Raw genomic sequence first — 19,800 nt, 5'->3', positions numbered from 1 at the left:
CTGGGAACCATTAGATTGAAAACCTAATTACAACTTCCTTGCTACAGCACTTATACAACTATAGTGAAATTAATTACCAACACACTATTAAGGTTTTTGAAAGATATTATTATAATAGTGAATGGAGTCCAAGAAAAAGGCAGAGATGAATAGGATTTCTTAAACCAGCAGATACGGCAAATAATACATGGTATTAACAAAAGTCAGATGCCATTAGTACGACATTGCTATAGATTTCACATATTTAATTGTAATATATTGCTGAACCCGAAACATGTTATTTTTAGGCACTACACTGTGAAAATAAACAAAATTTGTTATTGTAAAAGGTTAATTCCTTTCAACGTTGAAAACATCCCTGGACATATAATTATTTTTCTAATCAATTGGTTGAACTCAACAGAACATTGTTCTAAGGACTTCACTCCAAAATATATATCGATCATACAATACAATTTGACAACCCAATATCTAAAATATAAATTGATCCTACCTCCGGAAAATGTTTTGTGTAACGTTATGCCAAAGTCTTAAAATATATACCACACCAAATGCTTTTAACCCTCAATTTGTGAGTATCTTGTTTATGATTATATATATATATATATATATATATATATATATATATATATATATATATATATATATATATATATATCTTTTTTCCCCAGAACAAATCACTTAACTTCCCTCACGACACCCTGCCAAACAAGCTAAACATGTAAGCAGACATCTTAGGACTTAGGCAGCTGTGAAAAGTATTCACACAAATGATTCCAACAGCATTTTCATCAGGCTGTGGAAGAAGGGGGGGGGGGGGGGGGGACACAAAACGTGAAGAACTTGTCAAAGCGTGAGTTAGACAAAGAAATAGACAGATGGTAACTACTACAGCAATAAATACTAGTCAATCAGGCCGGATTAAAGATAGAGAAGAGGGATTTTTTTCAAAACAAGCAAGTTCTCCAAACATAAAGAAGAGCCAGAGGGGCTTCAAACCAGCAACTGCCAAACCTTGTCAAATGACAAAACTTTCAACTCTTAAGTTGCCACCCAAGCACAATCCATTCAAGTGATTTAATACCTGGGTAACCTCATGCATAAGTCTGCTGAATGAGTTTCTCATTCCGGAAATAATCTCCAGTTGCATTGAAGGCAGTAATGAGACGGTGTGTTAGTTGTGGCATCATTTCACAGCATTGTTCTACAGCACTAGCATGGAACCGTTTCCATTAGCAACTGAAATCGGCAATGCCCCCCCCACCCCCCCCATCTCCTTTTACAATTTCCCTGTTCAGGTTTCCTAGGATTCACAGATCACACTAAAGAGATGAGTAATTGGAAGTCCACTGAGTCGGAGGAGCATGAGCATATTTGCATGTGATGAAGGACATTTCGTTGTTTTAAGAATCTCCCGTTCTGATCCTGTACTCTTCCAGTCTTCAAACCTTCAATCATCAGAATCCCTCTTCTCTCAAGGTATCACTGTTTCCTTCATTCCTGCCATTGCTCACAGCAAACTGAGTGGGCCTGAGAGTTAGGAGGGCTGGGAGCCCAGCAGTCTCTCAATGGCAGCGTTGATATCCCCTCCTGTAGCGATAAGTGCCTGTAAGTTAGCCTCACGGTTGATGAACCCCATGGCGGTGAGCTGGTCAAGCTGCTGCTGAAAGCGTACTTCTGGGGTCTGAGTCTGCAAGGGACATGATTAAGCCCAAAGTCACATATTGGCCACAAATACAAATTTACATGAATTTGAAACTGGCTGAATTCCCAAATAGAAATAAAGTGCATGACATGCTAGGGAATCCCAAACAACATAAAAACAATTAATTGTAAAACGGCTTATTGCCAATGCTATCCTTCCCCATTCATACTGCTAAGTACAGCTCCATCTCAAAGAATTAGAATATTCTGCAAAAGTTTAAAAAAAATTAAAAAGTGAAACTTTCATATATTCTCAATTAATTGCGCATACAGTGAAATATTTAAAACCTTTTTTTGTTTTAATCTTGATGATTATGGCATACAGCTCATGAAATCAAAAAATCCTATCTCTATCCCATCTAATGTATACAGTCAATACTTGGTCTGGGCTACTTTTGAACAAATTATTTCATCAATGGGGCGTGGCATGGAGGTGTTGCACTGTTGAGGTGTTATGAAAGCCCAGGTTTGCATCAATAACAGCCGTAAGTTAATTTGTATTGTTGAGTCTTGTGTCTCAGACCTTCCTCTGAGGCACCCCAAATCATCAATACAACCTAGATTCTCCATGGGTTTCAGGTTAGGCCAGTTGGTTGGTCAGTTAAGCACAGTAATACCATTACAGTACACCAGTTACTAGTAGTTTTGGCTCTGTTAGCAGGTGCCAAATCGAGCTGGAAAGGAAAATCAGCATCTCCGTAAACCTTGTCAACATACAGAAGCACAAAGTGTTTTAAATATCCTGATAGATGGCTGTGTTGACTCCAGTGTGATGTTTTCATTGTCAGTGATGATTTGGGGTGCCGTGTCATCCGTGACAAAGCCAGTACTGAAGTTCTGGGTGGGCCTGCATGCACGCACGCACGTGACGCCACACCACATTATTCATGTATTTATTTATTATAAACAAACAAAAACTATTCTTGGTTTCTATCTGGCTGCATGTCATCTGCTGGTATTGGTCTACTGTGTTGTATCAAGTCCAGAGTCAACACAACCATTTATCAGGATATGTTGGAGCACTTTGTGCTTCTGTATGTTTACAGGCTTTATGGAGATGCTGATTTTCCTTTCCAGCTGAATTTGGCACCTGCCCGCAGTGCCAAAACGACTACGGTAGTAACTGGTATATGCTTAACTGACCAGCCAACTGACCTGAACCCCACAGACAAACTAGGTTGTATTGTCAAGAGGAAGGTATGAGACATAAGGCGCGATTCATACTCCTATTTTAGAGCCGAATAAAAGTCGGTTTGGGGGGGCGGGTAGTGGGTACCATCCTAAAGTCGTCTCTTCGGCGCTACTGAACATTTCTGACGAGCCGAAATCATTTCAGCACTACAGCGGTAAAATAGGAGTATGAATCGGCCCCTAAGACTGAACAATACAAATGAATTTACGGCTGCTATCAAAGCAAACCTGGGCTTCCATAACACCTCAACAGTGACAAAGGCTGATCACATCCATGCCACCCCCATTGATGAAATCATTTGTTCAAAAGTATCCCAGACCAAGTACTGACTGCATACACATTAATGTACTTTTCAGATGGTCTCGTAAAATATTCTAATATTTTGAGTTAGGATTTTTTTATTTTCATGAGATGTATGCCATAATCATCAAGTTTAAAACAAAAAAAGGTTTTAAATATTTCACTTCATACGCAATGAATTGAGAATATATGAAAGTTTCACTTTTTAAGCTCATCCTAAAATTAATAGTACTATTCACAAATAAATTCAGTGTTAGAACAGCTTCATACCAATGATCCTCCTCCAGCAAACATTTGTATCATCTGCTGCATGAGCTGCTGCTGAGAAGAACTAGTGGCCGAAGTAGAATTGGAACCTGGTGTTGAGGCAGAAGAGTTTTCTGGGGCCACACTGACCCCTGTGGTGGGAGGAATAAGTGGGGAGACTCCGGGTGTCATGCTATGAAGAGAGACGGTAAATATTCAATTCGCTGGCAATATCTCAAACGCCTGGAGCCCCTGCCCAAAACTATGATACAAACACTGGCTAATGCCACATTTGAAAAAGATGTGAATCTGGTGCATGTACCCAGGCATGAGGCCAGGTGCCTCCGTCTGTAGCGTCTGGAGGCCTTGTTGGATCTGGGTTAAGGCCTGCATTACTCTGGGGTTGGTCATTGTGGACACAGCTTCAGGATTCTGCATCTGACCAGCCATGAACAAGACATGTCAATTTGACAGGCCCATTTTTGTTTCACACTCTAAATATAACTTATAATGTATAACTATATTTATAGTGCTTACAAGACATGGGACAGAGATTTTAAAGTATTATTTAAGGCTCATATGTCTTTTTGATTTCTTCATAAGATTAATTCAGGAGTCTGGCATATGTATTGCTTACATTATTTGTCTTTATTTATTAATTATTTAATTGTAAACCACATGGTAATTGTTTCAGAATGTACGCAAATTGCCACCATGTACCAGTGAACACAAAGACAGAGGAACCTAACCTGTTGGAGAAACATTGGAAGCTGATTTCTCATCTGCTCTTGCAATTGTGGGTTCCCAGCAAAGAGGGGGTTGTTCATCAATGCCTGAGGGGTAAAGAGTTAACGTTAACAAAATGGTCATAACCACATAAATGAGGCAAATTATGAAATGGCAATTCACCCTCAAAAAAGTGAAAAAACACTTTATTAACCCCAAATAATTTAAACAGTGCAGACCTGTGAGGCCAGGTCTGGATTCTGTGCCATAGACTGCATCATGTTGCGCATGTATGGTGCCGACAGCATGTTCTGTAACAGCTGTGGGTTCTCTGTGAGCTGCTGCATCATACTCTGCATACCAGGACTACTGAACACACCTGAGCACAAGACAGTAAGTAGGTTGTGAGAGCTACATACAATATTTATATACAACAATGACAGAAACTCATACACTTATTTCCTTGACTATTTATTTACCTAGCATGCCTCATCCACTTATGCTATGGTCAATATTGGAAATACAACAGACATACTTTTTAATACTCTTTGACCTTGACCCTTGATTTCTTTACGGTTAGTTACTAGTAATGTTATTAATCTAGGAGTTTATGTTTTTTTTAGGGTTAGTTACTAGTACTAGTATGTTATTAATCTATATTATTCTTCTCTCTGGATGAGTGGCCAAAAGCTAACCTACATAACTTGACAATAAACTAATTTATGAAAGATGAGCATCATGTGTATGTGTAAGCTGTAATGTTTTATATGGAGTAAATGGTTACACCGTGCCAACATCTTATCCACGCTCAAATCCACAGACTCACTGAGTGTCAAACAACAAAACCTACTAGATAAAAAAAAACCCATATCATGCTGTTACGTGTTGAGAAGAGCTTGTACCGTTGCCAAGGCCCATGGTGTTGATACCCAGGGGGCTGGAGATGCTAGGCCCACTGCCCCCCGTGGAGGCGGAGGGTGCAGAGGTGCCTGTCCTCTGACTTTCTGATGCCGCCGTTGGTGGAGGTCCCCAGGGGTTCGGTAAAGGCTCTCTATTTTCCGTTCTGGATGGTTGTGCACCAGAACCATCTGCATTACCTCCCAAGGCAGAGAAGGGATTGCTTCCAAACTACAACAAATACAAAAAATAGTTGTTTTCTTGCTGGAAGTGAGGAGCCAGCAAGTGTGTCAGTGGCAGGACAGACAATTATAACTCACCTGCTCCCTAGCAGCGCTGAACATAGGCTCCTGGATGTCTGTGTACATCCTTCGGAGAGCATTGTAGCCTCCAGGTATGCTCTCCAGGTTGCTAAGTGCGCGGTCCTGGTTACGCATCATCTCTTGCATCATTGCTGGGTTCCTTGCCAACTCCATAGTCTGTTGAGAGGCAGAGACAGAGATGATGGTTCAAACTGTTGATCAGAAACCAGGGATTATTTAGTTTCCTAAATACATTGTTTCTTTTTTCACTGCAGCAATAGTAATTATTGCATCAATTGCAACAAATCATGAGTAAGTATATACAGAATATATATCTCTCTACTGCAAAGCTCTGCTCTGACCTGTCTCATGAGCTCCGGGTTGTTGAGCATGTGGGAAATTTCAGGGTTACGTTCCATCAGTTGCTGCATCTGTGGGTTCCCCACAAACATCTGCCTCATCAGGTCTGGGTTGGACATCATGTTCTGCACCAGTGGGTTCTCCATTATTTGTGAGAGCATCTCCGGATTGGACATCAGCTGCTGCTGCATCTGCTGCTGCATCTCCAGGAAGTTTGAAGAGCCCATGCCTGGAACGGCAGACCCCATGCCTGGAACGCCAGACCCCATGCCTGGAACGGCAGACAAGTCACCAAGCCCACCTGTTGAGAAACAAGAAGACAAAGAGAAAGTGAGGGAAAGAAATTAAGAGTTGTGCTATGATATAAGGAACTGGCTTGTTGGGCTGGGAGGTTTTTTATGGACATATGGCTGATTATTAGAATTGTCTTCTAGAGCAGAGGTTCCCAATTACATCTGGCCACAGAAGAAAACAGGATCTACTGAATGTGAAGGAGGCCTACTGGGGGGAAGCCACACTGTGTGTCATAGGCTCAATATGCAGATTGACACATTCAGTAGATCTCGTGATCTTTTGTGGCCAGATGTAATTTATTGGGGTCTAGTAGGACTATAGTAAATACGGTAATAAAAAAAGAAATTGCCATAATATTTTGTAAAAATAAAAAACATACATATTTAGCTCCATGCTCGAATGCCCCCGCCCCCTGTCAAAAACTGCTAAAATCCCTAAAACGAAAGAAAGCAGCAAATGAAAAAAAATTAACACTCGTCTTTTACTTTCTCCAATAATAACCTAAAACCAAAGTAATTTCTGAAAAAGACATAAGCCTAATCTTAAAAAAAATAAAACATACTCAGTTGATATAACGTCATTTAAGTCAATGATATATGCAGATGTCTGTCTGTCCATCCAACACTTTGTATGCAAACAACCTATCTTGAAAACAAATTGCTGGATTGTCATGGAGTTTGTTCATCAGATGATGAACCCAACTCATTTGGTGATCCCATATACTAGCACCAACTGTCCACAATATTTCTGATTGAGTGAAAGGAGCAGCATGGCCTCTAGGGGCTGCTAGTGGACTATTATGTTTTATGTCTTGTTGCAAGAGTAACACCAACTCTGGAAATGCATATTCTAGTCTCACATATAAAAATATGCTTCACTTGAGATTGATGAACTTGCCTGGATAGAGCTAATTTGATTTATTGCTATCAATCAGGTTTCAGACGGATTCTAAATGTTTTCGTGGCATTATGAATGAGGGACTGTAGTCTAAATTCAGTGGATGTATCGACAGGCCTCTGTGTGAGCCAAAACAGATTTGATTATGTTAAAACAATCAGGAACAAAGATGGGCACTCTACCCTTTAGAGAAATGTTGTCATAGGGATATGATGTTCAAGGTATCAACTACCAGCATCAGATATAAACAAATTGTTGTTTTTTCGTACTGGCATTGTTGGCTGTCATCAATCTCCCCTTCTAATTCTGTAAGGATGCTGATTGTGCCAGGTAATTATATAATGGTAATTATATAATATGATAATAGAAGGGCATACCCTGTCTGTACTTTGAGGCAAGCAAATCTATAGTATACTTACTCAATATGTTGGCAGGCTGTGCTGGTCCTGTGTTTGATGTGATGCTGGCAGTGGAGTTAGTAGTACTGTTGCTGGCCTGAGATGTCGCAGAACTGGAACCTGACGTCTGGGGTGCGTCACCCCCTGTGGATCTGTGACAAATCAATCATAAACCATCTTATAACAATCACAAACATGCTCATCCATAACAATGTAATGGTTTTGACATCTTACTTTGGTGAAGTCTTGATAACAAGATGAACAGTAAGTCCGTCTTTGATGCCAAGTTTGTTTAGAGAATCCCCATCCTTCAGGATCTTCCCAGCAAATATTAACACCAGCTGATCTTTTTTGGCCTTGAACCTCTTTGATATCTCATCTTTGAACTGTTGGAAGAAATTACACAACTCAGGTCAGTGTAGTTAAAAGGAAAAGCTCAGCAAGAAACTACAGATGTCCAAATCCATGTCAAGTTCTGACTACGGTCATTAAAAACAGAATTAGTATAGGTGCTTAATTACTTGATGGCCAACATGATTCAATAAAGCGGGTCATAATTAATGAATTATGTTTAATTTAATTTGGCATGTTTCATACACTTAGTTATTGCCTAGCCCAATAAATCTTTATTTATTTACAATAACTGTTAACGCGATAAGACTACGTTACAACGTCAGATGTATGTGACGATGCTTGAACTGTAGTGTTAACTTCATTTTAGCTGACAGACTTGTGATGTCGCAATTAACAGTCCACAGGACTGACTGGTATTAGTTAACGTTGATAGTAATCAGTTTACAATCGCTACTAAATACGGCAATACGCACACCAAAGAATACGATCGGTCAGAGTAAGTGAAACTTTACTGTGTTATTCTGACAGATAACCAGATGACGTGAACTAGCTAAAGTTAGCCATTAGCTTGATTAGCCTAGCTCTAACGCTGGCCCGTGATAACCAGGTCCAGCGGCAAAACGTTATGTAATAAAGTACCAGTGAGACAGAAGCACTCTCCGAGATGACGATCTGTTCTTTGTCTTTCGGAGTTTTAACAGTGACCCCGATCATAGTCCCGCCTTGCGTGACATTTTCATCAACGCTAGAATCCACGGTGGGTTCTATGCCGCTGTTCTCCGCCATCTTTACTAACTGACCATGACGACACTGTCAAGAGCGACAAAACCTGGATCAAGGCGGCAATTTTTACCGGAGAAACACACTATTGGCCTCTAGTGGCCTGGGAGTGTAATGGGAGCAGGTCTGGGCAGTCAGTGGAAAGCCTGCATGGTGGTGGGTGACGCGACTCGCGAGGTTAGGGTCAGTGGGTCAGTGGGTCACATCTTCAAACAAAGGCCCCGGCATTTGTTTGAAGATGTGTAATTGAGACAAATGTATTGGTTTTTTATTTTGTCCTTGTAAAAGAGCAGTCAAGAGCATTATTTTATAATAATATGACTAAGTGCACTGGGCCAATCCAGTTTCCTGGTAACCCTTGATTATAATACAAGGTTAATCTAGGGCCTAGGCTATATCGAATGCTGCAATCGTAACTTTTGAGTCTACAATGATAATATTATTTGTCACTGCATGTTATCCTACAGGCTGGGTTAGCACCTGTCAGCATGGAATGTTGAGTCACTGTGGCTTTACTCTTTTTATATATCAACTTTGAGTGCCCGTATTGTCTCTCTTTTTCTATGACTTGAGTAAATGTTTGGTAGGCTATAATGTAAATATGTTTTTTTACAGCAGCAAAAAGAGAAACATAAATAACCAAATATTGCAGATGCAACCTACACCTACTGTATGCTAAATCAGTAATATATGTGTTCTATTTCTATGTTCTCAAACATGAGCAAGCTTTATTGCTATGAGCAGAACAAATCACAAAGTAAAATCATTTACATTTTAGAACATGAGCATGCATGACAAACTGATCTTGCAACTGTTAAGAGTCAAGAATTAGACAAACATTTCCTCCCAAATTAAACAAAAAACAATGGATCTAATCTACTGTGGCCAAGTGATCCACCTTTAACACAAACTATAGGGATAGGCAAGGCAATCTGAAATGCAAATATCCTCTGGTAACCTGAATTAAATTCATATCAACATCTTGAGATTAATATTTTCAGTCAACGCCTTATATTGTTCAGATAGGCTAACTGAAATATATAAGAGAGGGATGTGATGGAGCTTACTTCTGTGTGCTACTGGAACTACCTGGCCTCCTCCTGATGCTTTGACTGTGTCCTGTGAAGTTCTAAAGGTTATTGGTAAGTTACCATGCAGTTACCACATCTATCTAACCACAATTATATTTGTAAAATTCAATGGTGTAAAAGAAACACTACTTTGTTTTTCTTCCAGTTTGATACTTTTCTGCAAGAATGAAGACCAGCCGAACGTTAATTTTTTTCCAATTGCTGTTTTTCACGTAAGTATGGTATGAACATTTATATAAGCAGTGCACTTATGTAAGTTTGCGTCATGTAGTTGCACCAATGTTTTGACAGTGCAAATAGGTCACCCAATGTGTTTCTCAATTTTTATTTGATTATTTCTATATTATTACTGCATTATTATAACTTTCAGGATTTTGTGCCATGGAAATGACCAGTTCTTCAATGATAAGGAAACACTTCATCTGCCAGAATACTATAACATTCCCTGGATGGCGGGCATTCAGGATTTTCGACCTCTCACTCTCATCACCATCCCTGGAACGCATGAGAGCATGGCGTTTCACGGAGGCCCGATGGCTGAGTGCCAGGCCTTGTCCTTGAAGGACCAGCTGAGGGCTGGCATACGTTACTTGGACATCAAAGTCTTTCCTTTGGGTGACACTCTCTATGTAATGCATGGGATAATGTACCAGCACAGCACTCTCAGAGAGGTCCTGGACACTGTCCGTGCCTTTTTGTCACAGTACAGAAGTGAAGCAGTCCTTTTGCAGGTCACACCTCAGTTTTTCGGTAAAAACACTGTCAATCAAATGGTCCAGAATCTCATTAACAATGACGAGTATGTATGGGTGAGCAGTGGAATGCCTACTATGGGTGAGGTCAGGGGGAAAATTATCTTTGTTCAGAAAAACACCTTCACACTAGGAATTCCACTCATGGATACTGGTACAAAAATTGACAATAAGGTTACTGATGTTAAAACTAAGGACAACGTCATTATCAAACTCTTGAGCAAAGCCACTGAGGCTTGCGGTGGGCATAATGTGGTTCTGACACATTCTAGCGGCACTGGCCTGGGCACATTCTGGGGCATGTTTCTGACTCCCAAAAGAGTGGCAGAGAAGGTTAACCCTTGGCTAAATCAGTACCTGAGGCAGTTCTTTCCAAATCACCCCAGACCATGCTTTGGTGTCATCGCCACAGACTTCTCTGGGGTTGACCTCATTCAGACAATTCTCACACTAAATACCTGGTAACTCAGAAGGCTATTAACAAATCATTAAGTTGTGACCCCTCGTGCCTACTGTATATCACGCCCCCCAAATCTGAGTTGTATTGTTTAATAAAGTCTGCTTCATTAGTGCCTTAAAATAATCTGAAATAATTTGCCGCTCTGGTTAGTAATGAAAAATGCAAAGTCCTTGCTGAGTATGCTGTAATATACCTGACTAAATTAAAGTCTAATGCAAAGTCTGAATCGTATCGGTTGGTTTATTTGGTGCACTCTGATGATTTGTGATAATGTGATGATAACTTATATACCCTGTCATGTGTTACAATTCATCAAGTTTGACTTTGTAATATCGTTTTTGTGAATTTTCTGTGTTAAGAGGAGAGGGTTAAGGTTGATTTTTGAATAACCTGTGTCATACACGCACACACACAGGCACACAGGCACACACACACACGTGCACACTCACGCACACACGTGCACACGCACGCACACACACACACACACACACGCACGCACACACACACACGCACACACACACACACACACACACACACACACACACACACACACACACACACACACACACACACACACACACACACACACACACACACACACACACACACACACACACACACACACACACACACACACACACAGATTAGATAGATAGAATACTTTATTGGCAGTTAAACAAATTTTTTACAACAGTGACATCAATTAGAAGAACGCCAATGTGGACTAAAAAGCCGTAACCTTTTTCGGTTGTGGTCCACCTTATGACACGGAAAGATACACAGACATACTGAATTTGTGGGAATTTTGTTCTTTCGGTCATGACACACATTTCATGACCATAGGACCACAATCAGACGGATTCAAATATTAGTTTTGCTACTGTAATTAATTATAAGCATAATATAATTATGTGCTTCTTGATAAACTTTATGTGGTTACTTTCTACTGCTATATCCTTTACAGCTAACAACGAATAGAGACAATAATATCTTCTTCTTCCAAGTATTATGTGATTTTTTTATTTGTAATCTGTTTCATGGTGAGCTCAAGAAGTATGTGGGAGGTGCTTTCACATCAAAATAAAAACTGAATGCATGTGACCTCACCTCATTCTTGCTGAAACGGAAACTGTGGCTCCACCACCATCTGTCACTGGTACCAGAGGACAGCCTATAGGACAGGTGGACATCCATTTCACCAATAGAGGTGAGGTTTTGCACATCCCAGGTATTCTAGTGATATAAACAATATCTATTGTCAGGGACTTCTGTAACAGATTCACTTTATGAAGCAACTTCATCGGGAAGTCCTCAGTTGGGTTGAATGTTTTGACTGATATTACTAATAAAGTGTATCAAAACAACTGCTATGGGTATTATAGTGAGTTAAAGGAGATTTGATTATTTATTAGGGTGATTATGTGTGTTTATGCATGATGCTGGTGAGCATTTACATTCATCCTTATGTGTATAGCAATTAGCAAACAGTGAAAGAGAAAAAACAGAAAGAAAAATGAAAGCGAGGCGGGGAGTAAGTACTAAGGTTCAAGTTCGTGCTTATTTCTCTTTCTCTTTTTGTTCTTTTTGTGTTAGCTTTTGGATAACAGACATAAAGATAAAGTAAACACAGATACACTTTCCAAAGAGGGAAGTGTGCAAGGAGAAAATTCCACATTCTTCTGAAATTCTTTTAACACCTCAGCCTCAAGCCCTCAACGAAAGATCTGAATCTCCTGTTGGGGAAATAATTTAAAAAAAAATCAGACACATACATAATTAATAAGCCTGATTAAAAATATATACTGTTTGATACTGCAGGTAACATAGGTATCATATACCTTCACAAGGTATGTGATGACAGTCCCACTGTGATGTCAATTTAAACTCAACTATGTTGCATTTGTGTCACAGTTGCGAGGAGGAATCAGGATGTCAGTAATGGTGACAAAGGGATACAGCGTGACAGCCAAACCTACAATCGATTGCTGTCAAATCTGTCAATTGTTGTGGAAGATTTGTTGCAAACCAGCATGCTGCTCTGTGTCCCAGGCACTGATGAATCTGCTGGCCAGTGCTCCAGCAGTTATTGGGGTGAGCATTTAAATGCAGCCTCAAAATCATTAGGCTATACTGTATCTAAAATTCTACACATCTGAATACATTTTTTTAAATCCTCAAATATATAATTGTTTATGCCTGAACATTTATAGATTTTCTTCTTTTCTATCTTAAGGCTATACAGATCATTATTGGCCTGGTCAACATTGGTCTTGGACCAGGACGAACAAGCACCCAGACAGGAGATTTGACTGAATTGGGAGCTCCGTATTGGCTTGGTGGTGTGGTATGTACACTAGTACAGTATATATTTCCTCATCTTTGGCAAAAAATAGCAGATGTACAAGCATTTTTCTTTCACTTACACCCCCTTTCATGACATTTTCAGGCATATGAAATATCTAATTTTCAAATGATTTAATTAACGACTGTATTCATTCCTAGCAAATTATGATTTGCAAGGTGCAATTGCATTTTATAATAAGGTGATAATGTCAGATATAGCTATATTAGATAATGACAGTAGTTGTTAAACATGTTTTACAGTGGTGTTACAGTATACCGTAATAACATGAAATAGCCTGTGTTGGGGAAGCTACAATGAAAATGTATAGTAACAGTAATAACTCCACCCTGAAAATAGTTAAGGCTAAGGGCCGATTCATACTCCTATCTTACCGCTGTTTCGGCGCTGTAGTGCCGAAATGATTTCGGCTCGTCAGACATTTTCAGTAGCACCGAAGAGCCGACTTTAGGACGGTACCCGCCCCCCCGAACCTCAAATGACGTCAAATTGTAGGCTCTACAGCGACGAACCGACTTTTATTCGGCTCTAAAATAGGAGTATGAATCGGCCCTTAGACTAGAGATAGAGAATCTTATACACGTATCATGGATTTACATCATCACACCAGCCGTCGGCTGTGGCCCTATCTTACTTATTTCCTGGGCAAAGGGTTGTGGGGACATTTATGCACAACTAGACCTGTACGTGCCCGTCGGCCACCGGCCTACTTGAGAACGATGCAACTTGGGAACCTAATAATACCCGTTGTCAACTTGTCATAGCACTCGTTTTAACAGTCTGTCTGTGTCCCACATGGATATCTCTGTATCTGCCTGTCTGCCTGTGTCTGAAGAGTTCAAACTGACTGACTGTGAAAAGTGGACTGGTTAAGTAATCAATTGTCAGGTGTGGGGTTGCCATGGCAATCAATTGGCTGAGGCTAGAGGCTAGAAATTGCACAGGTTTCTGCCAGTAGGCTGATTAGGCCCACTGGCAGAGCCTGACCAGAGCCTTTTGTGGTGATTCTGGAGAACCGTGGGTCCGGCCGACTTGATACCGGGCACTGCACTCCCTGCGGGGGTGTGGAACGCGTGTGTCGAATGTGAAGTCGGTGGGGCAAACGGTTCTCTAGGAACACTTTAACCATTATTGACAAATAGAAAATGGTACAAAATGAGAACTGTATTTTGACCTTCTTCTAGTACATTGTTGCTGGAATCATGTGCATTCTGGCTGGAGCTTTCCCTTCTCCCTGTCTGGTGAGTAAAATGTAGCTTCAGTCATCTTTCCCCATGGCACTCATTTCTTTACCGTACATGATCATACCATACGACACAGTAAGACCCTGTTCATTTAACTCATGCAAATGTAACCAAAATACCTGTAAGGGTCATTAAACTCCATTTGGTTATAGTTTTAGTAGTCATAGTAAATAAGTAAGTAGTCATAATACTAGAGTATAATAATACATCAGATTGTCTGTTATGGTTCTTACTTTTGTACGGATTGCCTGCAACCACATCAGCAAACACAGCGTCCGTATTCTCGGGCAAACATTTGGCAAAAAAATGTAATGTTATGGACTTTTAGATTGGCTATATTTGTCTATTAATCAGTTGAATTATAAGACAGTAAGTTATGTCGTACGTGACATACACTATTCAATTATATTTTAGTAGGAATGAATTTAATTAATTTAATTTCAGGTGGGTGTCGCTGTGGCCATAAATCTGATTGGAAGCATTTTTGCCATCGTAGGCATTGTGTTGTATGCCACTGACATGACAGGCCCCTCTACCAGTGGCTTCTGTGTCGGGCCTGAGATACAGGACAACTGCAAGATGGTGGCACTCATCGCTGATGTAAGTGTGTTTAAAAACTGGTCAAATAGTTTGCATCACCTTTGTTGTTACCAAGTTTGGTTCTGAATTTGGCAAAAACTTCAGCAAACAAGCAAAATGTTATTACATTTTTAAAGGATAGAAAATAACTGTGTCCTCCAAAATATTGAAGCATTTTTTGTGTCTCTCTACCATCAGAGGTTGTTGATGACCCTGGACATCTTGTTGATTGTCTTAGCAGTCATTCAGCTGTGTGTCAACATTAGCATTTCTGTCTTGGGGATCAAGGTTTTGATTGGACAGGAGACAGACTGGGAAGAGGTACAGACTCATGATATGACATGTCAGGTCACATGCCCTCTAGAACTAATATGATTGTCTATTGATTATTATGAAAGATTACAAATTCTGCCTGGATGTCACATAAGTGTTTTATAGTACTGTCGTCTTCTATACTGACAGTATATTCCAAGCATGTTTTGCAACTGTATTCTAATCTACACCAACAGGTTTCTCAAGAAGTGGAGTATTTCAAGCCATTATCGAAGGAGGTAACAGGCGCTATTTCGGCTGCATAAAGAATATTGTCTCTCATTGTCTCTGTCTATCTGCAAAACTGAGATAATTGCCATGAAAGAATGGCTAAAAGTCAGTATCTACCATAATTCCCTGTCTTTGAAGAATGAGAAAACACCTGAAGGCTTGGTGTGATTTAAATAAGCATTTTACATAAATTATCTTTCATTTAAATACAATGCTCAATATACAACACTGATGAAGACAAGTATATCGATAGTTTTTATTGCTTGATAGTGTGGAAAAACGTTAAAACGTAACTGCAATTCTTCTTAATTTGTCTTTGCCTTTTTGCATCATGTAAAGTGTTAGACTATAGACTGCCTGGTTTTTCCTTTGTTGCTTTGTTCAGAATGTGACTGCATGAATATTATCCATGTTATTTTTGTAGTAATGTTTTCTACTTGATGTTTTCAAGCTAATTATATTTCAATAAAGTGAGATATTCACAATGTGGGCATGGATTCTGGATCACTAATTGATTTAGGCCTACTGTTGCTCTAAGCCATGAGTGCTTCTCAAACCTTTTCATGTCAAGGACCCTCAAATTTATGTATGAGTCAACCCACAGAGCCTAGTCCTTCCACGCGCCAGAATGGTACCTAGCTCCCAGTCCCGGCAGAGTAGTTCAGGAGGAACGGATTGTGTGGCCCTGGTTTTTCCCTAATGGGACTGATCGAGGGTAGCTACTGGGACGTAAGTCGGGACTTGATCACCCCGGCTGGGTCACCTGAGTGAGGGGTATGATGTTGGGAGACCCGAAACCCTGATGACCTTGGGATACATCACTGAGGATACGTCCCAGGTGCATCCATGTAGTTTGTTTTTTTAGCTTAGTTTGTATTTCATTTTTGTCAGTAGTTGACGAATATTTTTAGTCGACGAAATCAACACGGCATTGTACAGTCAAATCCTCAGTGTTTGTTACTCCACAAATGGAGTGGACTCCATTTGTACAGGCCAAGAGTTAACGGTTCCATTGTGTAGAGTAGATGTTTGTCGTGGAGGCCAGGATACCACACGCCCACACATCATAAAAACATGTTCTGCCAGGAACTGACAGGAACTGACACATGAACTGACACATGTGTGTCACAAGGAAGTATCTCAGTTTACATGAAGCATGCCTCATATGCATCCTTAACGGCAACATTTGGGCTTCAACAACTTGAGCTGAAACCAGGTAGGCAAATGTATTGCTTTTTCAGAATTTGTAGAGTTGCAATCTAAATGGGGCGCAATTAAATAACTTATTTCGATTATTAAATATAAGCCACATTGTGGACTGATGCAGTCAGACCGTCTTCATGCTACAGTTTATGAGGCGTCATAATATTTATGATCAAGCATTTATCAAGGTGTCATAAAAACAGATGAATTGTTGTTGGTAAGCTAAACTCCAAGTTCAGTCCCAGAGGTTTTATATAGGTGATGTTTAAGGGCAGATTTTTTTTACCAAGGGTTAAATTACAATTTGTATAAGGAAGGAGGGTTCGCTTATACACATATGTCTCTCTATATTAATATTAAACTCCATTAACCTTATATAGCATTATGCGCAGGACTGCGTGAGTCTTGAATGTTATAATAATCATCAATAATCAATGTATTTGATGTAATGGAACATGTGTTAGGGAAAAAATCACGCTGCTGCTTATGTCACCCCCCCCCCTCTTTCTCTCTCTCTCTCTCTCTCTCTTGTATAATTTACTATTATGCGGTACCAGTATGTCAATAACCATAACCAAGGATCAAGGGGTTGTCATAGTGAATGTGACCTCTGACACAACAAGCAATTATTGGCAAATAATATTGAACGTGTTGAAAAACACATTGAAATGCTCTGTACAGGATCTGAGCCATCAGAGACTTTTAGGAGTAAGTGAAACATTTCATTCAAACACTGTTGCAGAAATTTGACTTTGGCTGCATTTGTCATGTTGTGTCAATCATGTTATTCTCATAATTTTACCCTTATTTAAATTAAATTATTTAAATGTTAATTACTAGTTTTGTTTCTCTCTGTAGGGTATGCAGATGTTGCATGGCGTACTGGGCATGTTTTTAGTGTTACTGCAACAGAACAGTTCAACGTCCAACATAAGTGGGATTGGCTTTGTGGTGAGACATATCCTACTATTACAGGAAGATAGACCTGCTTAGAGCTATACAGTATATAATTCTGGTAGTAGGGGTTTATAAAAATATTAGCTAAGAGGCAAGAAGTGATATTTGTATTTGTAACAGTACAAGGGTGCTATCACTTCTTTCAATATTATTAAGTTGTGGCATTTTAATTGTTACCATTAATTGTATCTCTACATCATGTCAGTGCAGTCAGAAACTAGAGTTTAACAAACCTGTGGTTATACACAAGGATAATAATAGGCTACCAATAGTAGCCTACTCCTATTAGTAATATCTACAATGGACTCATTGGTATACTGTAGGCCCTTTCAGTATTTAATAACAATAAGTAGGCCTACTGATTACAACGGGTTGACTGATTACAACTTGGCTCACAAGGAAGGACCAGAGGTTAATAAAAGAAACAACAATACATCAGAAAATTGCCTACCAATTACATGATCTGGAAAGCTAGCATGATGAAATATATTATAAGCTATTGTTCTTGCAAGAATAAAAATGAACCTTGTATAATGACTAAGCCTGCTTGCACAATTATGTCACTCTTAAGCTGGTTTCTGAACTGTTGACACGAGCATTAGTGAGATTGTCTGTGCAAATTCGGCATCTCAATGGATATTGTGTGAAAACTAAAACAAAACAGAATACTTGCAGCAAGACCATGTTATCGGACTTCCCCAGTATTTCAGAAATGTACCTGAAACACTTCAGGAACAAATACAACTGAATATTCAAAAGGGAAAACTAAACAAATAAATACAACTTTCAATATGACAGACAATGTAAGTTAATCTTTTACAGAGAGCATGCATGCCTGCATGGTACATAGATTTAGCAATATCCAACACCTGTTATTTTTGTTCAAATTCAGTTCATTACATCTGGCATGTTGAGTATTCTTGCAGAGGAATGCCCTCATCGATGTTTGGTGAGTATAAATGCAGCTCTCCAAGTTCCACTTATGCTGGATTTTCAAGCTGTATTGTTATGCTTTTAATAATGAGGCTTTAAAAAGCAAGGCTTTTGCACACATACAGGCGACAGGTGCGTAGGAGAGGGTAAAGGGCCCGACAATGAAAAAGAACAAAGCTAAAGATAGCCTGATGAAGGCCGCATGAGCCGAAATGTTGCTATGTTTCCCTATTAAAGTTTTCACTGCATTTGAAGACTGTGTGCTGTGTTCTTTTTCAATAATGAGGTGGCTATACAGTGGTAGGCTACTGGCTATACAGTAGGCTCACGTTAAATTAAACAGTAACAAATGATACAAACTAAGTTCCATTATTCTGACCTCTCAAGAGAACAGGTCACAGTGTACATTAGACAGGTGATCAAATCCTCTGTTGTAATTAGCATTGGCATTATGGTCCGTTTTACACATAGTAATGGAAAATAGTGGATACTGAGTGTAGATAACATGTGGTTTACTGTAACCACATATTACAATGTAAAGTACTGTATAACCATTATGTAAACTTTACATAATGGTTATACAGTACTTTAAGTATATTGTGATGCCAATATTTGTGTACTTTTACTCAAGTAAATGTTAAATACCAGACTATTTCACAAAGTATTCCTACAATGTGGCATTGATATGTAATATACATAAATGATTTATGAGTGGACTGTGTTTGTCTTCAGACTACCTTTAGTGCAGTGGTGAACCTAGTGGCTGCCGCTGTAGCCCTCACTGGCATAGGGCTGTACATCACCAACCTGGGAGGCGTCCTGGCTATTGTCATGATTATCCTCGCTGTACTCCAGATTTTAGTCAGCATCTCTGCTGCTACCTTTGCCATGGAGGCTATGACTATGAGCCACAAGAACAATGAGGAAGAAGAGGTGTGAATATAGACAGTTATAATATTAATGTACTATAATATCATATAATGTCTTGATGCTATTAGGAGTTAATTTCATTAATAATTAGTGCTGTGCTACTCTTTTCTATCCATACAGGAGGAAAATACATTATTGAAGGAATTCCTTGGAGGCTCTGTTGAGAAAGAACTATGTCAGATTCCACTTCCAACAAGCCTACAGTGATATCTTGGGTTCCTCGCACACACATACAGTAAAACATAAGTAATGGAATTGTGTTTCCACTAAAGCAGCTTCCAGCTAAATAATGCATC

At 39.5% G+C, this 19,800-nt stretch overlaps 2 protein-coding genes across 3 annotated transcripts; one reads left to right on the top strand and one right to left on the bottom strand.

Moving 5' to 3' along the window:
- Positions 1 to 87: 87 nt before the first annotated feature.
- ubqln4 (ubiquilin 4) lies at positions 88 to 8,464 on the bottom strand. 2 transcript variants are annotated; one of them, XM_080767552.1, is made up of 12 exons: positions 8,310 to 8,464; positions 7,551 to 7,702; positions 7,338 to 7,468; positions 5,999 to 6,028; positions 5,730 to 5,956; positions 5,386 to 5,544; positions 5,071 to 5,296; positions 4,408 to 4,547; positions 4,192 to 4,275; positions 3,765 to 3,880; positions 3,467 to 3,635; positions 88 to 1,690 (listed from the first exon to the last, which is right to left on the bottom strand). In XM_080767552.1, the coding sequence occupies exons 1-12, from the start codon at positions 8,454 to 8,456 to the stop codon at positions 1,538 to 1,540; spliced, it is 1,734 nt and encodes a 577-aa protein (XP_080623678.1). In that variant the 5' UTR covers positions 8,457 to 8,464; the 3' UTR covers positions 88 to 1,537. The 2 variants fall into 2 exon arrangements, with proteins under 2 accessions (XP_080623678.1, XP_080623677.1); XM_080767551.1 differs by having other exon boundaries at positions 5,730 to 6,028.
- Positions 8,465 to 9,693: 1,229 nt separating this feature from the next.
- Positions 9,694 to 19,513, top strand: LOC308318623 (uncharacterized protein; the record flags this gene model as incomplete). Its single annotated transcript, XM_080768239.1, has 10 exons — positions 9,694 to 9,753; positions 9,912 to 10,754; positions 12,665 to 12,684; positions 12,783 to 12,844; positions 12,987 to 13,097; positions 14,804 to 14,959; positions 15,137 to 15,259; positions 17,543 to 17,635; positions 18,534 to 18,590; positions 19,307 to 19,513. The coding sequence occupies exons 1-10, from the start codon at positions 9,707 to 9,709 to the stop codon at positions 19,511 to 19,513; spliced, it is 1,719 nt and encodes a 572-aa protein (XP_080624365.1). The 5' UTR covers positions 9,694 to 9,706.
- Between the last annotated feature and the right edge of the window lie 287 nt (positions 19,514 to 19,800).

Source organism: Protomyctophum bolini, assembly GCF_963924005.1.
Source record: "Protomyctophum bolini genome assembly, chromosome: 7".
Taxonomy (NCBI): Eukaryota; Metazoa; Chordata; class Actinopteri; order Myctophiformes; family Myctophidae; genus Protomyctophum; species Protomyctophum bolini.
The sequence above is the reverse complement of the archived record's forward strand: the minus strand, read 5'-3'. Positions and strand labels throughout refer to the sequence as shown.

Excerpts from the sequence above, each read along its gene's own strand:
- ubqln4 (XM_080767551.1), bottom strand. The coding sequence starts at position 8,456 with ATGGCGGAGAACAGCGGCATAGAACCCACCGTGGATTCTAGCGTTGAT. Across the intron at positions 7,703-8,309 it reads AGAGTGCTTCTGTCTCACTG|TTCAAAGATGAGATATCAAA; the intron begins GTACTTTATTAC and ends TTCTTCCAACAG. Across the intron at positions 4,548-5,070 it reads CACCATGGGCCTTGGCAACG|GTGTGTTCAGTAGTCCTGGT; the intron begins GTACAAGCTCTT and ends TCTTGTGCTCAG.